The sequence below is a fragment of the Octopus sinensis genome, linkage group LG12 (assembly GCF_006345805.1).
Source record: "Octopus sinensis linkage group LG12, ASM634580v1, whole genome shotgun sequence".
Taxonomy (NCBI): Eukaryota; Metazoa; Mollusca; class Cephalopoda; order Octopoda; family Octopodidae; genus Octopus; species Octopus sinensis.
In genome coordinates this window covers 42,550,417-42,570,416 of record NC_043008.1, presented here as the reverse complement: position 1 = coordinate 42,570,416, position 20,000 = coordinate 42,550,417, and the positions used below count along the sequence as shown (strand labels likewise).

At 33.0% G+C, this 20,000-nt stretch overlaps 1 protein-coding gene across 1 annotated transcript in view; it reads left to right on the top strand.

Moving 5' to 3' along the window:
- LOC115218019 (neuronal acetylcholine receptor subunit alpha-10-like) overlaps positions 1-20,000 on the top strand; it is a 127,709-nt gene that overhangs the window by 75,419 nt on the left and 32,290 nt on the right. Inside the window, exons 3-5 of the mRNA XM_029787768.2 lie at positions 8,394-8,438; positions 12,513-12,622; positions 13,443-13,978. Coding sequence (XP_029643628.1) covers positions 8,394-8,438; positions 12,513-12,622; positions 13,443-13,978 — 691 coding nt within the window. The remainder of the gene's footprint in view (positions 1-8,393; positions 8,439-12,512; positions 12,623-13,442; positions 13,979-20,000) is intronic.

The following is a 20,000-nucleotide window of genomic DNA, read 5'->3' as shown; positions in this document are numbered from 1 at the left end:
TCTAAAATGTTTGACCCCGTTTATTCACAACGCTTTAGGTGCGGATTTCGAAAGCCCATGCGGTGGGAAAATGAGGACATTGTTTTAGTCCTTACATCTAAGAAACAAATATTAACATTATCATTTATTTTCTTGACGAAGTACTTTGATCGAGATCAGAATATTTTATTGTTTGGTACCAATTCCAGAATACTCGGTGGCTGAAACAACATTGGAGTTTAGATATTTCATCTTGATCACTAAAGCAATGTTTGATCTCACAAACTCGCTCTCATGCTCGCCATAAATCTAGATTTGCGAACACGAATAGTGTTTTATGTTCACATATATTACCATGGTTTTCACCAATACTCTCTCCCCTCTGTATCTTTTTCTCTCTCCCTTCCTCTTATCCATTCCATAGAATTCCTAACTCACATTCCAAGCACATATAATCTACATTTCCTTTTATTGCAGCTGAGTCCCGTTTTCTATTTCTCTTTACCAAAGTTATATATCCTGTTCTTTCTCTCGGTAATTTTACATAATTTCTGATAATTACATAAGCTCGGCATATAACGGTATATTTCATGCAAGAAGCTCACAAGAAATAATCATACCTTACGAAAGAAATATATGTCAATTACAGGAGACAACCATTAAAGTATATTTTGTACATTATTTACATTATTTACATTTGACGGATAGTTGTCCTCATCTTGTTTGTTGTTAACACAACATTTCGGCTGATATACCTTCCGGCCTTCATCAGGTGTCTTAGGGAAATTTCGAACCTGGGTTCTCATTCCTAAGATATCTTTCGATGATATTATTATTATTAGTATTATTATTATTATTATTCAGGTCACTGCCCGGAATCGAACTCGGAATCTTGGGGTTAGTAGCCCACGCTCTTAAGCACTACGCCATGTACTGTGGGCATATAGAACTGTAATTATTAAAGCAATGTTAATCATTAAATAATATTTGTGTGTGTGCGTGTGTATGTGTGTGTACGTGTGTATGTGTGTGTGTATGTGTGGCTCTATGTATGTGTGTATGTTTCTCAGCGTTTAATTATCTCTAAAACTCAGTCCTAATTCATGAGGCCATGTGTATTGATTAAGCTCATCCATACCAAGATCAATACACTACTCTGAAGAGGTATATTAAAACCGAGACATGGTAATTTTCTTATCCCTATTCCTTTTAAGTAAATACAAACATTAAAATAATTGCTAGTCTTTCGCACAATAAAATTTACAATACCATTGTGGAAGAGTTCCGTAGAATATTCCCTTTCCTTTGATGATGGCCATGGCCACCGTTTAAGAGTGAAATATTCGGTCCATGTATATACCGTGTTTTCTTTATTTTACCACAGTTTCAATTAATTTTATTCGATTTTATTTTATTTAGACTTTAAATACGCCCATACAGAGAGAACATTGCTCGTAATTGCATCATAGCTAATTCCAGTTAACGGAGGTTTTTCTATTCTGTGTAATATATATGAGTGAAGTGTAGCAATAATGCAGTTGCAGTTATTTAAATAATTCTTTCACCATTTTCCCAATAATTTTAATATTTGTATTTTTAAGCAGAGTTATATTATATAATATTGGTGTTGTGACTTCATATATGCACAATCTGAAGTTGTTTGATTGAAGAACCATTCAATGTGATGCACGCAACACTATATCAGTCTCAGCCACTTCGATCGATTTTCATTTGTGCTACAGTTATATTTATCTTCTTTCCAAGTATCATTGCATATATTTTCGTTGGTTTACAATCTATTTCTTTCATAATACCTTCTCCTGAATTCATTAGATTCGTATAAGCTATAAATTTAACTTTCATTCACTGCTAACCCTTTTAAGAGCCAGCACCTCCACATTACGTTATTGCTCCACTGTTTCCCTCGCTCTGCGTGCATTTTGTACCCACGCTATAAATGCTATTGGCATCACATCTTGCTTATATAAATAATACTTTCTTTCCATTTACTATCCAGAATAACCAGTAAATATCTATCTAGCTTCTAGATCCTTCTCATAAATATTAAAACAAATATGGCCTTAGGCTCCGGTTTAGATTAATCTCTTACTTTAATAATCTAAAGTATCGTCTCCTAAATCCTTTCATAGTAGTTTATAGTCACTTCTCGAAAACTCCTACGCCTGTTATCCTCTCTGTATCACGTGGTTGTTAGACTTCCTTAAATAGTAACATCAAAATTGAAATAATGTAGATTTTCATTTAAATCACCAACATTCTTTTCTGCTGTAGGCACAAGGCCCAACGTTCTGGGGGAGGGAGCCAGTCGATTAGATCGACCCCAGTACGCAACTTGTACTGAATTTTTCGACCCCGAAAGTATGAAAGGCAAAGTGGATTTCGGCGAAATTTGAACTCAGAACGTAAAGACAGACGAAATACCTATTTCTTTATTGACCACAAGGGGATAAACATAGAGGGGACAAACGAGGACAGACAAAGAGATTAAGTCGATTACATCGACCCCAGTGCGCGACTGGTACTTAATTTATCGAGCCCGAAAGGATGAAAGGCAAAGTCGACCACGGGGGAATTTGAACTCAGAACGTAGCGCAGACGAAATACTTATTTCTTTACTACCCACAAAGGGCTAAACACAGAGGGGACAAACAAGGACAGATAAAGGGATTAAGTCGATTAATTCGACCCTAGTGCGTAACTGGTACTTATTTTAATCGACCCCGAAAGGATGAAAGGCAAAGTCGACCACGGCGGAATTTGAACTCAGAACGTAGTGCAGACGAAATACTGCTAAGCATCTCACCCGGCGTGCTAACGATTCTACCAGGTCGCAGCTTTATCTAAATCACCAATATTGCTTACTAGATACACATATGACTGCGTGGTTCTATAAAATGACTCTGCAAACACCTGGTTTCCAGATCGAATCTTTCAATGCTACTTTAGTGGCAAGTTGCTTAAAACTCTTAAACTAAAATTATAATCAGAGACATTCAATCAATGACCGCCAAATATATTTTGTGCATATATTGAACATCTAGAACTATATCCATATTGCACACTTCCTGTTTTAAGTGTGTGATATCATAAAAATTTGCCTTCTGCTTGTGGCTACTCGGGAAACAGGCTTTGGTACGACTGTTGTTGTTGCTGTTATTGTTAATGAAACCTGATCGGAAATGGCCAAGCAGATCTGTTATGAAATGTGTCCTCTAAAATAGTGAGAAATTTATTCGTGAATGAAGTGCAACGCTGTTCGATATAATCTCGTTGTTTTACGAAATTAGGCGGAGACTTTGCGGAGACTTTGCGGAGACATATCTGGTGAATCTAGCTAAGGAATTCCACAAAACACACACACACACACACACACACAACACACACACACACCACATATATATATATATATAAACATACACACACACACATACATATATATATATACATATATATATATATATATATATATAATATATATATATATATATATATAAACATACACACACACACACACACACACACACACACATATATATATATATATATACATATATATATATATATACATACCGGTTTCCCTTTTCATAATAAAACTCGACCAACGACATTTTGTTCTGATTCCCTAAACTGCAATCACTCAATCCTTTATCATTTCCTCTATCCGCTTCGTATGATTATCTCTTTCTTCTACTGAAGGACTTCCAACGGAAACCTAAGGCTATACTCAATCAGTGAATCAATCAATCAATTAACCAATCAATCAATCAATCAATCTATCTATCTATCTATCTATCTATCTATCTATCTATCTATCTATCTGTCTGTCTGTCTGTCTGTCTGTCTGTCTGTCTGTTTGTCTGATTGTATGTTTGTCTACGCACCTATACATTTATATGTTTATGCATAAATTATTATGCATATAAATATATATATATGTGTGTGTGTGTATGTATATACACGCACATAAAATATCATTCCACAACGAACTTGTTATACTGAATAGTATCCGCGTCCTCCTCCTTTTCCTCCTTCTCCTCCTCCTCTCCTACCCCTCCTCCTCTTCCTCCTGCTCCTCCTCTTCATCATCATTTGCAACAGCAGCAGCAGCAGCAGCAGTAGTAGTAACAGTAGTCTTCAGCGTATTTCACGTTTCACTAATGAATTTTCTTCATCCAATATTTTGTAAATTTGTTTATACACCTTTAATTCCTACATAATATAATATTATTTGTTTGTTTGATTTAAAGTTATATTGTAATTCTATAATGTCACGTATTTCCTTATTGTTATTTCATTCTGAATATACATATATATATATATATAATAATAGTTATCGCCATACTAATATGGCATTCTTATAAAAATAAGAATAACTATTATTTTCCGGGAACGCTGCCGCTGTTCTCTTTTAGAGATACTTAGTAATTTTAATATTTCTATTATATACATATATATATATATATATATATATAATATATATATATATATATATATATGTAAAGTTTATTAAAAACTATAGAATTCCTATATCATTCTTCTAAAATTCCAAAAGTATTGTTGTATGGCACAGAATATATTTAGATAGCACAGAAGCGAATTAAAACTATTATTTGCAATTACACACGCAGGTTACATTTCTTTGCATATGTATATAAATTACAAAACAAGTATAACGAGATAATACAAAGAATATATAATACAAAAACGATTTGCTCTAAGCTTTATTGTTATTATTATTATTATTATTACGATTATTATTATTATTATTATTATTATTGTACCTTATATATATGTGTGTGTGTGTAACACTGTATACATATACGCATACATGTATATATATATATATATATATATATATATATATATATATATAAATATATACTTGTATATATGTGTACGCTGTATATATATGTATATGTGATTTATATATACATGCAAACATATTACTCGCACACATATTCTCACACACACACAGGAACACACAAACATACATGCATATAGGGACACACTATAAAAATTAAATCCTTCATATGGTTTACCTTCATATATCGAACACTTTCTGTGTCACGGAATTCTTCTGTTTCCCTCTCTAAGAATTCTATTGAATTGAAATGATTTGAAAAATGTGCATTTCGTGCTTATTTCGTTGATATCGACTTTAGTTTTCTAAATAGATTTCTTTCTAAGAGGTATCTTCTTACACAAAAGGTTCAAGAAGAAATTATGAGTAGAGATTCTTGCCTTAGGCTGCTCTCAAATAGATGTTTCATTTCCTGTACTTAAATACTTATAATGGTTTTTTTCTCTACCTCAATTTGTCCTGGGTGTGATTTTTAAAATATTTTTTTTTCTTTTTATATTTTTCCGTATATTTATTTAACATATATTTTCCTGCAGGTTGAAGTGAATTTTAAAATAATTTCACTTTAGAACTGTGATACGTGTATCTAGAGTGATGAAAAATATGATTTGTTGATATCATCGGTTGATGATGTCAAAGAAACTCAGAGTAATGTAGCGTGTTAAATGAACGGTAATGGAGTTTCTTTTCGATTTGAATATTACATTTATATGAAGGATATTTGCACGTTTGTACATATATGATGTTACGTACACATATATATGCATAGACATACAGACGACAAGGTTTTCCAGGCAGCAACTCCGATGTCACTGTTACATTTCTTATAGACATTTTATAGACGTACTCTAGTTCAAGTATTGGGTAATCCTTTAGTTTAACGTAAAAATGTTTCTTATAACTTGACAACAAGGAATTGAGATGGCAGAAACGTCATCGTATCGGATAAAATGCTTAGCGGCATTGTAACCGGTTCTTTACGTTATCACTGAGACCAGGTTTACCTTTAATTCTTTCGCGGTCGATAAATTATAATACCAAAATATTCAGCGGTCGATGTGTTATCGACTTGTCCCTCCCACTAAAACTGCGGGATTTCAGCCAAAATTAGAAACAATTATAACTAGGCATAAAAAACTAATATTAATAGACACGCACACGCAGGCTCATATTCTTTTATTCTTTTATATGTTTCCGTCCTGAGGCTGTGGCCATGCTGGGGCACCACCACGTGTAAATGTAAGGACAAGCAAGTTAAGCAAGTTGATATACAAAAAATATTAAATATATTCAATACAAAAAATATACATATGTTTACGTATAAAAAGTTCTGACTTACACGGAATAGCAACGATACCAGTAATTAAAGGGGTCGAAGAGAGATTTTGGGAGGTTTTAGGTAGTCCCAAATAATGATGATTGCAACTAGATTCCATCATCAGATAACACCAACTTCCGTCTACATACATATATATGTATGTATTGACATATGTGTGTGTGTGTGTGCTCCTGTGCGTGTGTATGTATATATACATATATATATATATATATACACACTGCAATCCAGGTAAGACATGAACAATGAGAATTCTTTAACACACCTTTAATGATCGTTACAATTGTTTCGGTGCCAACCCTAACTTGCAACGCCAGTTTACGTAGAAATTGGAAGTGAAAATTTAAGTAACATTTGCGGTTTTAGACATTAGAGTGTCACGTCATCAAACTTGAATGAAAGGTGTGTTACGTCACATTGTGCGTTCTCCGGTCCTTGATTTTTGCCTGAAAGAAAACAATAAATAAAAGTGTGGTCATGGGATGATGGAGTAGAATAGAGATTGTGTAGGAGGGGGGCGGAAATCAGGATAATATATGGATGGATGGATGGAAGCACTCCGTCGGTTACAACGACGAGGGTTCCGGTTGATCCGAATCAACGGAACAGCCTGCTCGTGAAATTAACGTGTAAGTGGCTGAGCACTCCACAGACACGTGCACCCTTAACGTAGTTCTCGGGGATATTCAGCGTGACACAGAGAGTGACAAGGCCGGCCCTTTGAAATGCAGGTACAACAGAAATAGGAAGTAAGAGTGAGAGAAAGTTGTGGTGAAAGAGTACAGCAGGGATCACCACCATCCCCTGCCGGAGCCTCGTGGAGCTTTAGGTGTTTTCGCTCAATAAACACTCACGACGCCCGGTCTGGGAATCGAAACCGCGATCCTATGACCGCGAGTCCGCTGCCCTAACCACTGGGCCATTGCGCCTCGTATAATATATACAAAGAATGAGGAGACACACGCACACACATATATATCGATGGTAATTTCAGATGCTCTGAAAACTTCTTAAGCGTATTATTGTTGATTTTATTTCGAAGTAATGAAATATAAAGAATAATATAAATCGCTTTCAGAAGTGATTATATGCCATGAATATTTTATTAATTCGCATTACTTTAATATGTTTAATACAAATTAGATTCTAAACATTACTTCCATACTAAATATTATGGCCATTAATATCCTATCAGAGAAATAAGAGGTGGGTAAATGGCGGATTTGATTGTCATAGACTTGAAAGATTCTGTTGCTACATGTGTATAAATTCTCCGAAAACTTTATATACTAATTTGAGCAACACGTACGGACTCGTACGTTCCATAAGTTGAGAGTTTATAATATGCTTACTTTTCAACGACTGAGTTTCGGTGATTCTGTTATGCAATCAACGGTATTGATGGTCGCGGGTGTCTGAGTTGAAAGAATTAGAGGTATCAGAATTGTTAAATATTTAGTCTCTATGCATTTATGAGTACTGTTGGGGCGGTCGTCTTTGGAAACACAAGATTACTCAGACATACACACAAACACGCATATATATATATATATATATATTTTATTTAGTTTCAGCAAACAAGCTGTGGCCATGCTGGGGCACCGCCATTTTATATATATATATATATATATGTAGTTGGAATTTAGGGAAAAACAAAAGACGAGGACTGGTGTATGAACAACAAACAGGTGTATTAGTTTGACGCTCGGGAAAAAGTCTTTTACGTTTCGAGCCTACGCTCTTCAACAGAAAGGAAACACAGAGAGAGAGAATGAAAGAAACTTGTATATATATATATATATATATTATATATATATATATATATATAATATTATATATATATATGTATGTATGTTTGTATATATATATATATATATATATATATATATATATATATATAGGTAAACAGTAAAATATAATTACAGACATGGACAAGAACATGAAACACCACAGAGACGACACAAGAACCACAGGACGGGACAAACGAAGCCCTCAGTCATCAGTCAAGAACCAGATCATCTTAGCAATTCGGCTGATATATTATATATATATATATATTATATATATATATATATATATATATATATATATTCTACTTATATGTGTGTGTAAATATATACAGGTGCTAATTATTCGTCTATAATAATTGCATTTAATTGTATTCTTAACATTTTCCTTCGTCTTGTTTAATTTCAGGATGAAAAGAATCAAATTTTAACATCAAACGTCTGGTTAGACCAGGTAAGTATCAGTTTAGAGTAATTAATCCTTTCTTAAACCCTCCAACAGACAAAACCCTAAAGTTGAGGGAAGTTTATTTCATCATCATCATCATCATCATCATCATCATCGCCAACATCATTAAGACAATGAACAATAATTTTATTCGCAAGTATGTTATCTCGACAATATTTTCTTGCATGTCAATTATGCAAGTTTCATTTCCCGTGCCTTTCATTTATTATTATTATTATTATTATTATTATTATTATTATTATTATTATTATTATTATTATTATTATCATCATCATCATCATCATTATCATTATTATTATTATTGAGTGAGAGAGCAGTTCATGCCATCAAAGTGACACTGGGGTAAAATATACGAAGCCCAATATACCCATCATGACTACCCGTCTGATAAGGGTACACCAGGCACATGCATCACAACCATATGTGCACGACATGGTGATCTCATATCAAGATAAACAACACATGACCTTGCAGGTGGGGCCCAGTAAGAATTTTCTTCAGGTTGAGTAGCCCATCCTGCTCAAAAGGTCCCTGAATAAGGGTTACTTAAGGATGTTGAACGAAACACCCATGTTTCCAGAGGTGAATTATTCAAATCCCAAAGAAACCCTCTCAACATATGGCTATGATGCTCCCCCACTACTTCTGCTCATGATCAGAGGTACACATATTGTCAGCCACTAAGGGACATGCTCAACTGGTGAAGGCCAAACAACTGACAAGCAGATCTGTGGTATTGAGCAGAATATTTGCTGTAGCCTATCTTTTATACCAAGACAAAACAATGTACATGATAACACTTCCATATTATTATTATTGAGTGAGAGAGCAGTGCATGCCATCAAAGTGACACTGGGGTAAAATATATGAAGCCCAATATACCCATCATGACTACCCGTCTGATAAAGGTATACCAGGCACATGCATCACAACCATATGTGCGCGACATGGTGATCTCATATCAAGATAAACAGCACATGACCTTGCAGGTGGGGCCCAGTTAGAATTTTCTTCAGGTTGAGTAGCCCATCCCGCTCAAAAGGTCCCTGAATAAGGGTTGTCTAAGGATTATTATTATTATTATTATTATTATTATTATTATTATTATTATTATTATTATTATTACTACTACTACTACTATCATTATTATTATTACTATTATCATTATTATTAATATTGAATGAGAGAGCAGTGCATGCCTTCAAAGTGACACCGGGCTACAAATTTCCGAAGTCCAGTGTACCCATAATGAGTATCTGTCTGATAAGCGTACACCAGGCACATGCATTACAACCATATGTGCGCGAATTAGTGTATTATTATTATTGTTGTTAATATTATTATCACCACCACAATCATCGACGTCGTCTTCGTCGTCGAGGTCTCCATTATTATCATCATCATCATCATCATCATCATCTTCAAAATCATTATTATCATTTTAATAATATCTGCTGTCTGTTATATCATGAATAATCTATCGTGGGATTACCATATTTTCTCTAAGGAAATTACACAGGAAAATTTCTGCTTGCATATATATATATACATATATTGTTTTCACTTTCTCCCTGCCTTCTCCTGCATCTCTCTTTCGTTCGTCACTCTCTTTCTTATTCTCTCCCTCTCTCTTCCTTTTTCTCTTTCGATCTATCTGACTCTCTCTTCGACTTCGTAAGCTGCATATTTTATGGTGGTCAAATGAGGATTTAATTCGACCACAGGTCATGCTCAGAGTGGCATGGAATTTTCTCTTATAGAAAAATCCCATCGGAAAACGCATGAATGCCCCTGCATCCCGCATTCACATTGCTTTAAACATACCAAAGGACCTGAGCTAATACAAGAAAATCAATTGTACAACGTCTTTGCTGTTTACATTGTTTCTTGTCTTCATGATTTCTTATAATATGAAATAAAACAATTACCTTTATGAGTTGAAAATAGAACGGTTATTGAGAATCAGCCGCCTATATAAGTAAGGAAAAAAATATTTCTCGGAATCGATTATTTTATGCCAAGACACAATGGCTTTCTTCATCTTAGATCATAAAAAAACTATAAACTTAGAAAACATTGTTGGAAATATTGATCGGTAAGCAGGTTTCACATTTTTCTTTCTCTATTTCGAATCGGGGGTGTGTTTCTTGTAATGAAAGAACGAATGAAAGAATAAGTATATAAGAATGAAAAGTAGATTAGAAATGTAGAAATGTCGTTTATATCAGGAATTGTATTGGTTTTGAAAAATCAAAACAAAATTCTCAAGAATACAAAAAAAAAAGTAAAATTTAAATGTGTTTAACAGTTGCATCTGGAATATTCTAACCGAGAATTGAACTGGAAATGCTGTATTGATTACAATCGTAATCAGAGAGACTAAATGACAGATTTTAGATTTAGATCTGGTTTAATGTAAGATTTAATACGCAATCATTTATTGTAGATCAATAGATCTGTATTGCATCGATGTAATATCACTTAATCGAAGGTTTCTCTTACAAAATATAATTATGATATTCAAAGTCCTTTAAATCCCCATTTTTTTATTCGAAAAATCATAAGGAAAGTTTATTCCCCAAAGATATAAAAAATAGAACTTTCTGTAACATTAAGCTGATAAATATATAAAGTGTCCCAAAATGATTTAAAATTCAGTCTGTGAGGATCAACAACACTGCAATATTGTTTGTTCAGTTCTGAAGATTCTATGATGTCATCACTGATACTTCTGATAAAATTAAAGGCGGAGTAGCTTAGATCTGCGACAAGATACAGCGAAATGTATATTTATGGATCTCGTGTTCAATTTGTATCAAGGAAATATTTGTTCTTTTTGTATCGATGAAATAAGGTACAAATGAATTATTGGATTGATATCCTTTACTTTACGGCTGCGGATCCAGCTTCCTGTGTTTCTGTCTCTGTAACAGTTAAAAGGCTGTTGGTATTAAATTAGACTTTAATTCATTAGAAGTTGGTGATTATTGTTCCATGTCTCCGGGTCGTTTTCGGTGGAATGGCGAGAGGGTTGTGAGAGATTCCTATTGCGCTCTGATAGAAATTTGCACTGACAGTTCTTTCAAGCTGTATCAGATCTTGCTTTCAGTTGACATACACTGGTCAACATAAATGGGGAGCTTTATAGAGAAGAAATTTCTAAATGCAGAAACCATCACATCAGAAGATGCATTTGGAACCATTGCTGTTGATGTTGTTGTTGTTATTATTATTATTATTATTATTATATTATTATTATTAATGCTATCATTATTATTATTATTATTGCCTTTGCCCAGCTTCTAGCCGTGGACATGTACTACGGTGTCACTTCTTCCTTTTCGAGCAACTTCTGGAGTATTCGAGCGGTTACAAGCCTTGCTATATTGCCGTGGTGTCTCTTATATTCCTTCTGGGCTAGTGGCGTATATTGGCTGGCAATATGCCATACGGTTTCACCGTTTTGTCCACAGATTCTGCACTTATCACTTTCTGATGCGTTGTCTATTCTGTATTTTACGCAGATTGTCCTTAGTGCTTGCTCTTGTGCTGCACAGATTAGAGACACCGTTCTCGGTTTTAAATCCCTTTTAGTCGTCCAAAACCATCGTTTTTCTCTGTCTGTGTTAGATTCAACATCCCTATGAAATTGACCATGCATTCTTTTCTTTACCCACCTATTTTCAGCTTCTTTCGTTTTCAATTCCTTGTATGATACTTTATCTTTGCGGCGAGCTGGTAGAATGGTTAGTACGCCGGAAAATCTCCTTAACAGCATTTCGTCTGGCTTTACATTCTGAGTTCAAATTCCACCGAGATCGACTTTGCCTTACATCCTTTCTGGGTTGATGAAATAAGTACCAGATAAGTACCGGAGACGATGTAATCGATTTAACCCTGTCCCGAAATTTCCTCGAGCGAAAATTTGAAATCATCATCATCATCATCATCATCATCAACATCCTCCTCCTCCTCATTATTATTATTATTATTATTACAGTTGTTGTTATTGTTGTGGTGTTGGCTATTCACCAAGTGTAAATCTATGTTTCCTTTTAGTCGTGGTTTGATGAGAAGCTCAACTGGGATCCAAACGACTTCAGCGGAATCACTAAGTTTAGGATTCCCTGTGACTTCATTTGGCGTCCAGACATAGTTCTCTACAACAGGTGAGACGATCGCAATCTTTTTTTTCTATCTACACCGCTTCCTTCAACACGGCATTCTATAAACTAAAAGTGTGTGTATGTGTATATAATTATATACATATAATTTTAAATGATAATAAAAGGGTATAATTAATTGAATAATTAATTACTTAATTAATAATTAATAATCTTACCAAGTAGTTCGTTACGTTAAAATAACCTTTTTAGGTAAAATTATACAAATACTCTATAATTATAAACATAATTATAGAATATTTTTTTGTGTGTATATATATATATATATATATATATATCATACTTTAGCACTGCGTTTATCAAAATGATTTATTCATGAACATCGGTTGATGTATGTATGTGTTTATTAGTCAATTCATCTATCTTTCTGACTATTTGTCTGTCTATCTATCTATTTACCTATATATGTAATGGATAAAATTTCTTCATTAATATTATCCTGTTATAAGGCAGTTAGCAGGCAGAATTGTCATCGTACTGGGCAAAGTGTTTCACGGCATTTCGTCCGTTTTTACGTTCCGATCTCAAATTCCGCTGTGGTTGACTTAGCATTTTATTTTCGGTATCGATAAAATAAGAACCAGCTGAGAACTGACGTCGATGTAATTGACTTACGCCCTAACCCGAAATTTCTGGCCTTGTGCCAAAATTGGAAACCGATATTATACTGTTATCTATCGTAATAATTATCGTTAATGGTTTTTCCAACAATTAACACGTTTAAAAGTGACTTTCTTGAAGAATTCGATTCATTGACCGCTTCTATACGTTGTGATTTTTGGCATTCTGTTTTCTGTTTTTTCAGTGCTGAAAGCCTCAATCAGGGATATATGAAAAGTCTTGCAATGATTGAAGCTAACGGAAGTGTTTTTTGGCCGCCAATTGTACGCATGCGTAGTTCGTGCAAAATGGACATCACTTATTTCCCATTCGATGACCAAATTTGCAAGCTAAAGCTCGGATCTTGGGCTTATGATGGCTTCCAAGTCGATGTTACAAACCTCACAGATAATATTGATCTATCAAATTATGTGAATAATGGTGAATGGACGTTAGTCGCCACAAAAGTGATACGAAATGAAATAACATATCCCTGCTGTCCGGAACCCTTCCCAGATGTGACATTCTACGTACAAGTTCGAAGAAGGATTTTGTACTATTGTTTTAATGTAATTATACCGTGCGTCCTTCTATCCACCCTCTCCTTAACGGGCTTCTGTCTCCCTCCAGATTCTGGCGAAAAGGTCACGCTAGGATTAACAGTTCTCTTAGCCTTTTCCGTCTTCATGTTGCTAATTGCCGAAAATATGCCTGCCACTTCAGAATTCGTTCCTTTGATTGGTAAGTAAACTGATTAATAATTAATACATACACGTTTACATACACGTATCCTTCCATCGGCTCCGGCCCATGTATACATATAATATATACATACATACATAATAACATACATACATACTACATACACATACATACATATATATATATATATATATATATATATATATAATATGTATATATATGTATATATATAATATATATATATATATTATATATATATATTATATATATATATATATATATTATATATATCTATATATAACGTATATGTATTTGACTATCTCATTATATGTATCAATTTCGTAAGCCAAAGGAAAAAATTATATGCCAAAGGAAGGCACAAAAGTGTTGAATAAAAGTAACTGTTTAAAATGGCTGCTTATCAAAATAAGTTGCGTTTATTCAGTAACAGCAAAGGGCAATACATTATATTCTAACTGTATTCCAGACATACCTTTGTGATTCCATACAATTAGTCATTTATATCTGTATTCTGGGAATCCGAATCTATAATCGCATTTATATTAATAATAACTACTTAAAATATCATATATATATATAACATATACGCAAAGGGATAGATGGGAAGATAAATACATATCTTACAGGATAGACAGAAGGATGAATTGATATATATATACATATACATATATATATGTATATGTATATATATATATATATATATATATATATATATATATATATATATATAATATATATAGATATATATATATATATATATATGCATAGTTATGTATGCGTGAGAGATATACGGAAAGAAATATTGTATGTGTATAACTAATCGCTCATCTGTTTGTAGAAATCAATTTATGCATCCAGCATTTATTACAATGTGTGCATATCTATATACGTCTCTCTCTCACTCTCTCACTGCATATATATATATATATTTAAATATAATATATATATATATATGCATAACATATATCTGTGTGCATGCATATATATATAAATATATACAGAAAATATATATAGGGGAATGTATATATAGATATATATATATATACATATATATATGGGGAAGGTATATATATATATATATATGTGATTCTATGCATTCATGCATTTATTAAATTTCAGTCTGTGCATATGTTCATAGGTATATATAAATATATCTATATATATTATTCGTAAATAGTAAGAGTGGATATACATACATACATACTACATATATATATATATATATATATATATATATATATATATATATGTATGTGTGTGTGTGTGTGTGTATGTATATATATATATATATATATATATATATATATATATATATAAACACAGTAGTAGTAACAGTATGTATGCGTGTTAGTGTGTGCGTATGTGTGTATGTGGTGTGTGTGCGCGCGTGTGTGTTCATGTAGTGATCAACGTTATGTTTGAAACACACTTTCTGCCTATGCATTAGTAAGTTATTCCCTCTTGACTCATGTTGTACATATTGCCTTTTTGACTTTAATGCATGACATGTCTATCTACATGTGCACATGTGTGTGTGTTGAAATATATGTGTGCGTATATGTATGTGTGTACTCATGCATGTTGTGTATGTGGAGGTATGGAAGCAAACGGAATTTTTAGAAATAGAAAGTTAATTCATGATTAAAGAGCGGAATAACATGTGAGGGCCTAAGATCGGGTCTTACTTAAATCTATCTACTTGTTTAATCATCCATCTAATAATATATTCTGGGTACATATATATATAAATACATACATATATATATAATATATAGATATATATATATATATATATATATATATATATATATATATATATATATATATATATAATATATATAACGGGTAGTTTACGAAAATAAACAAAAGACGAAGGCAGGTGGAGTACAAACAACAAACAAATGTATTAGTATGGCGCAAGGAATAAAATAAAATAAATGTGTTCGAGCCTACGCTCTTCGACAGAAATATGTATATATAACATATATATGTATATATCCATCCATCCACCTGTCCATATATCCAGCCATCTATCTATCTATCTATCTATCTATCTATCTATCTATCTATCTATCTATCTATCTATCTATCTATCTATCTATTTATCTATCTATCTATCTATCTATCTATTTATCTATCTACCTATCTCTCTTTCTCTCTCCTCCCTCCCTCCCTGTCTGTCTGTCTGTCTCTCTCTCTCTCTCTCTCTATATATATATATATATTTAACTTTCTATTTGTGTGTCTCTTTGTCTCTTTGTACGCACATACATTTTTATATGTGTGCATGTGTATATATATATCTGTGTGTATATCTATATATCTAGCTGGCAAAGATATCTCACCGCTTTCTCTTCCCCAGTCTCTCCCACTCAAAAACGCTTGCATGCGTATATATGAGTATGTATACACTCACACACACATAATCGTATATATATACACATCCACACACATATACATATACGTATATGTATACACGCGCGCACACACATCGACAGACATAGACATATGTAAGAAAGCATTACGTGCACATTTGTAAAATCTATATTCCGCAGGTGCATTAGTTCTGGATACATTTAAATATAAGTGGCGTTTATATTTCCTGTAAATTTCCTGAGAAAACTTTGCTTTTGCCTCCTAAATTTAATCAAAATATCGTCCGCTGTTTTCCCTTTGCTTATTAATATTTTTGTCCAGTTCGTTTATATTTTCATTTCTTTAAATGCTTCCATTAAATTATCGATTGACAGAGAGGTCGCATCTGCAATAACAAATTTAACGGAGAAACCATAAATCGAAAGCAAGTGAGCTTGGTAAAGATATACATACATAAGCATATTCAAATATACATACATACGTACATACGTACATACATACATACAAGCATATATACATAATACATACGTACATACGTACATTCATACATACGTACATATATATGTACATGCATTCATTTATACTTACGTACGTACATACATTCATACATACGTACATACATGCATACAAAAATACATACGTACGTACGTACTTACATACATACGTACGCATATACATACAGATATACGCGTATGTAAATGTGTATATATGTATATCATATATCTATATATTAATATAAATATATATATATACATACACGCAAACACATAAACACACACACACACACACACATATATATGCATGCACATATATACACACCCAACCTTAAACCTACATAAAAACACGGACACGTACACACATGCATACACACACATACACATAAAATTACGCGCACCCGCTCACACACGCACTACCACTCTCTTGATATTTACGTTTCGCGCAAAACATAGAATTCTTTGCTGTACATTTTAAAATACTACTGGTCACCATGTTTTTTCCGAGAGACATAAGAAATTCTTTTCAAATTACGTCTCTCGTGCACTTCAGTTTCCCGATTATCTGCTCTATATATCTCATTCACTTTACGTACTGAAACGGATAAATTCGATTCAGTGACTTTTCGTTACATTTATCAACTCCACAGAATAGGACATGCAACGGATTGTTTCTTCTTCACAGTTGTTGATCTACTTGTAGAAGTATCGGATTGCTCCTGTGTTTGATCGGTGTGTTTAGCAATCTATATTTCTCGTTTGTTAAGCTCTCAGGGTTCACCAATATAAATATCTTGTATTATTTGATTGCTTCACAAATTAATAAGCAATTTCTTATTTGTTGCAAGAAAATCATTCGGAAAAAGATCACATTATTTGTTTAAAGATCACTACCTGTTTCATTTTGTTCTCATTAGAGAGATTGAAACATGTAAAAGTTACAAGATGGAGTTAAATGTGATATGATTATTGTTAATTAATGCGGCTCATCGTGAACTCAAATCGAGAGATGTAGTCTGCATAGTCTGTTTTTCTTTTGTACTCTTTGGTAACGTACACGGAGGTAAACTATTCTCTCTACAATATTGACAACAGATTCTGGAGCTGGAATTCAGCGGCGTGTTGGAAGACAGAGAAGCAGTCGTTCCATATATTTAGTTTTCATCGCAGAATCAACGAAGAAAAGTAAACAAAGAACAAAGACATAAATAAAAAAAATACACTTTAATACTGATAATAAATACATAAAAGAACTCAAATATTGTTAGAATTTTATACCCTTACTTTGCAGCGTGTTGACACCCGTATGTAGTTTAGCAGAGAGTAAGTATTGATTATTGCAAAGTCCTGTATAGGTGGTGCATATGAAAGAGAACTGATATATCGGTTTATCTTTGATTTCTTTGGTTCTGTTGTTATTTTTGGCAAAGAGAGAATAATAGACCGTCGCCATCATTAAAATATTCAGAAACGGATTTTATTTGGCTTTTACTAATGTTTATTATACACCCCCCCACACACAAACACAAACACAACACACACACAAACACACACATATGTATATATATATATATATATATATACACATATATATATTCAAGACTACCTACACTAAAATCTATGGGCATATATGTACATGTATGTATATATATATATATATATATATATATATATATATATATATATATATATATATATATATATGTAGAATATATACATATGAATATATGTATATATATACATATATAATTTTTTTCAACGAGGTGAGTTTCCTTATTTAAAAAGTTTAGAAATGTTTAAGTTTTGGCTTATATTTTACAACTAAGAAGGTTTCCTTGTTTAATCTAACTTGTGTTGGTGTTCCAATGGCACATTGATAGAATGGAAACATTAAAGCTGTGGTAGTAGTTGCTTTGCGCATCTCACAATATGTTCACTAAGGAGTATCATTCTGCATTCTGGGAATGCAATCTGCTGTCGATCCAGAGTGCATTATCTTTGGAGAAATAACCAGTTTCGCATTTTCTTATCAAATTTCTCAACTTTCTTTACCGATGTTGTGTCATCTACATCGCCCCATAGCGAACAGATGACACAACTTAGGTAAAGAAATTTGAGAAATTTGAAAATAAAACGCCAAATCAGCATTTTTCCCAAAACAATGTCAATATACACAAAATTTTGTATCAGTTTCCTGACATGACGATTTTAATACATTCTTTAACCATATACTACAGATCTTCTGTAGTTTATATAGTAAAAGAACGGGAGGAATTTCGATTATCTCAACGTTGTAAATTGTAAAATATATATAAGAAATTGAACAACGAAAAGGCACACACTTTACATAGTTTGAATATAATTTTAGATATATTTTATATTGTGTTTGTCGATCAGGTTCGTTTACGGTAATCAAAGCATTAAACTTATTTAAAAACCTACTTTCTTAAGAACCATATTTTTGTCCATGAAAGAAATAGAAAAATCTAAGGGGAGGTAATTGCTTATCATATTATTGTGAACAGGGGAGATAATTGTTATTCTTTCGGGTGTGGATATATATATATATATATATATATAATATATATATATATAAACACACACAACAATTCAAAAACTGGAGTAGTGGGGAGAAATATTTACAGTGATGGGTATGTAATCGTGACTTAAAATATGTATAGAGATCAAAGGTGTGTGTGTGTGCATGCGTGCTTGTATGTCTATGTTTATGAATGTGTGTGTGTGTATGCATATGAATATATAAATACAAAACAAGCTCTCTCACGCACATATACGTTTGTGTATCTGTATAAAACCCAGCGGGCATTAACTTCGATTATGACAGGGATATATTCTTGCAGGATTATCAACGATATATCCACGGACGACGGCTTAAAACAGTTGTTAACTGGCAAAGCGGACATTTTTTATATGCATTGGGTATGTATGTTCTATGAACAAAGTTATTGATGAGTAGATGAAGGAACCTCTACGTAGTCAATGGATCTGCTAGATATAGCAGCCACATCGTCCTTTAATTACATCTTTCTGACATAGAAAGCGGCACAATTCATGATGTGGTATATTGTTCACTTTCCTTTCAAATATAATGTAATAGCTAATACAACCCGTGTTAAGGTTTCCTTTGTCATGGATGATCTGATGAGAAA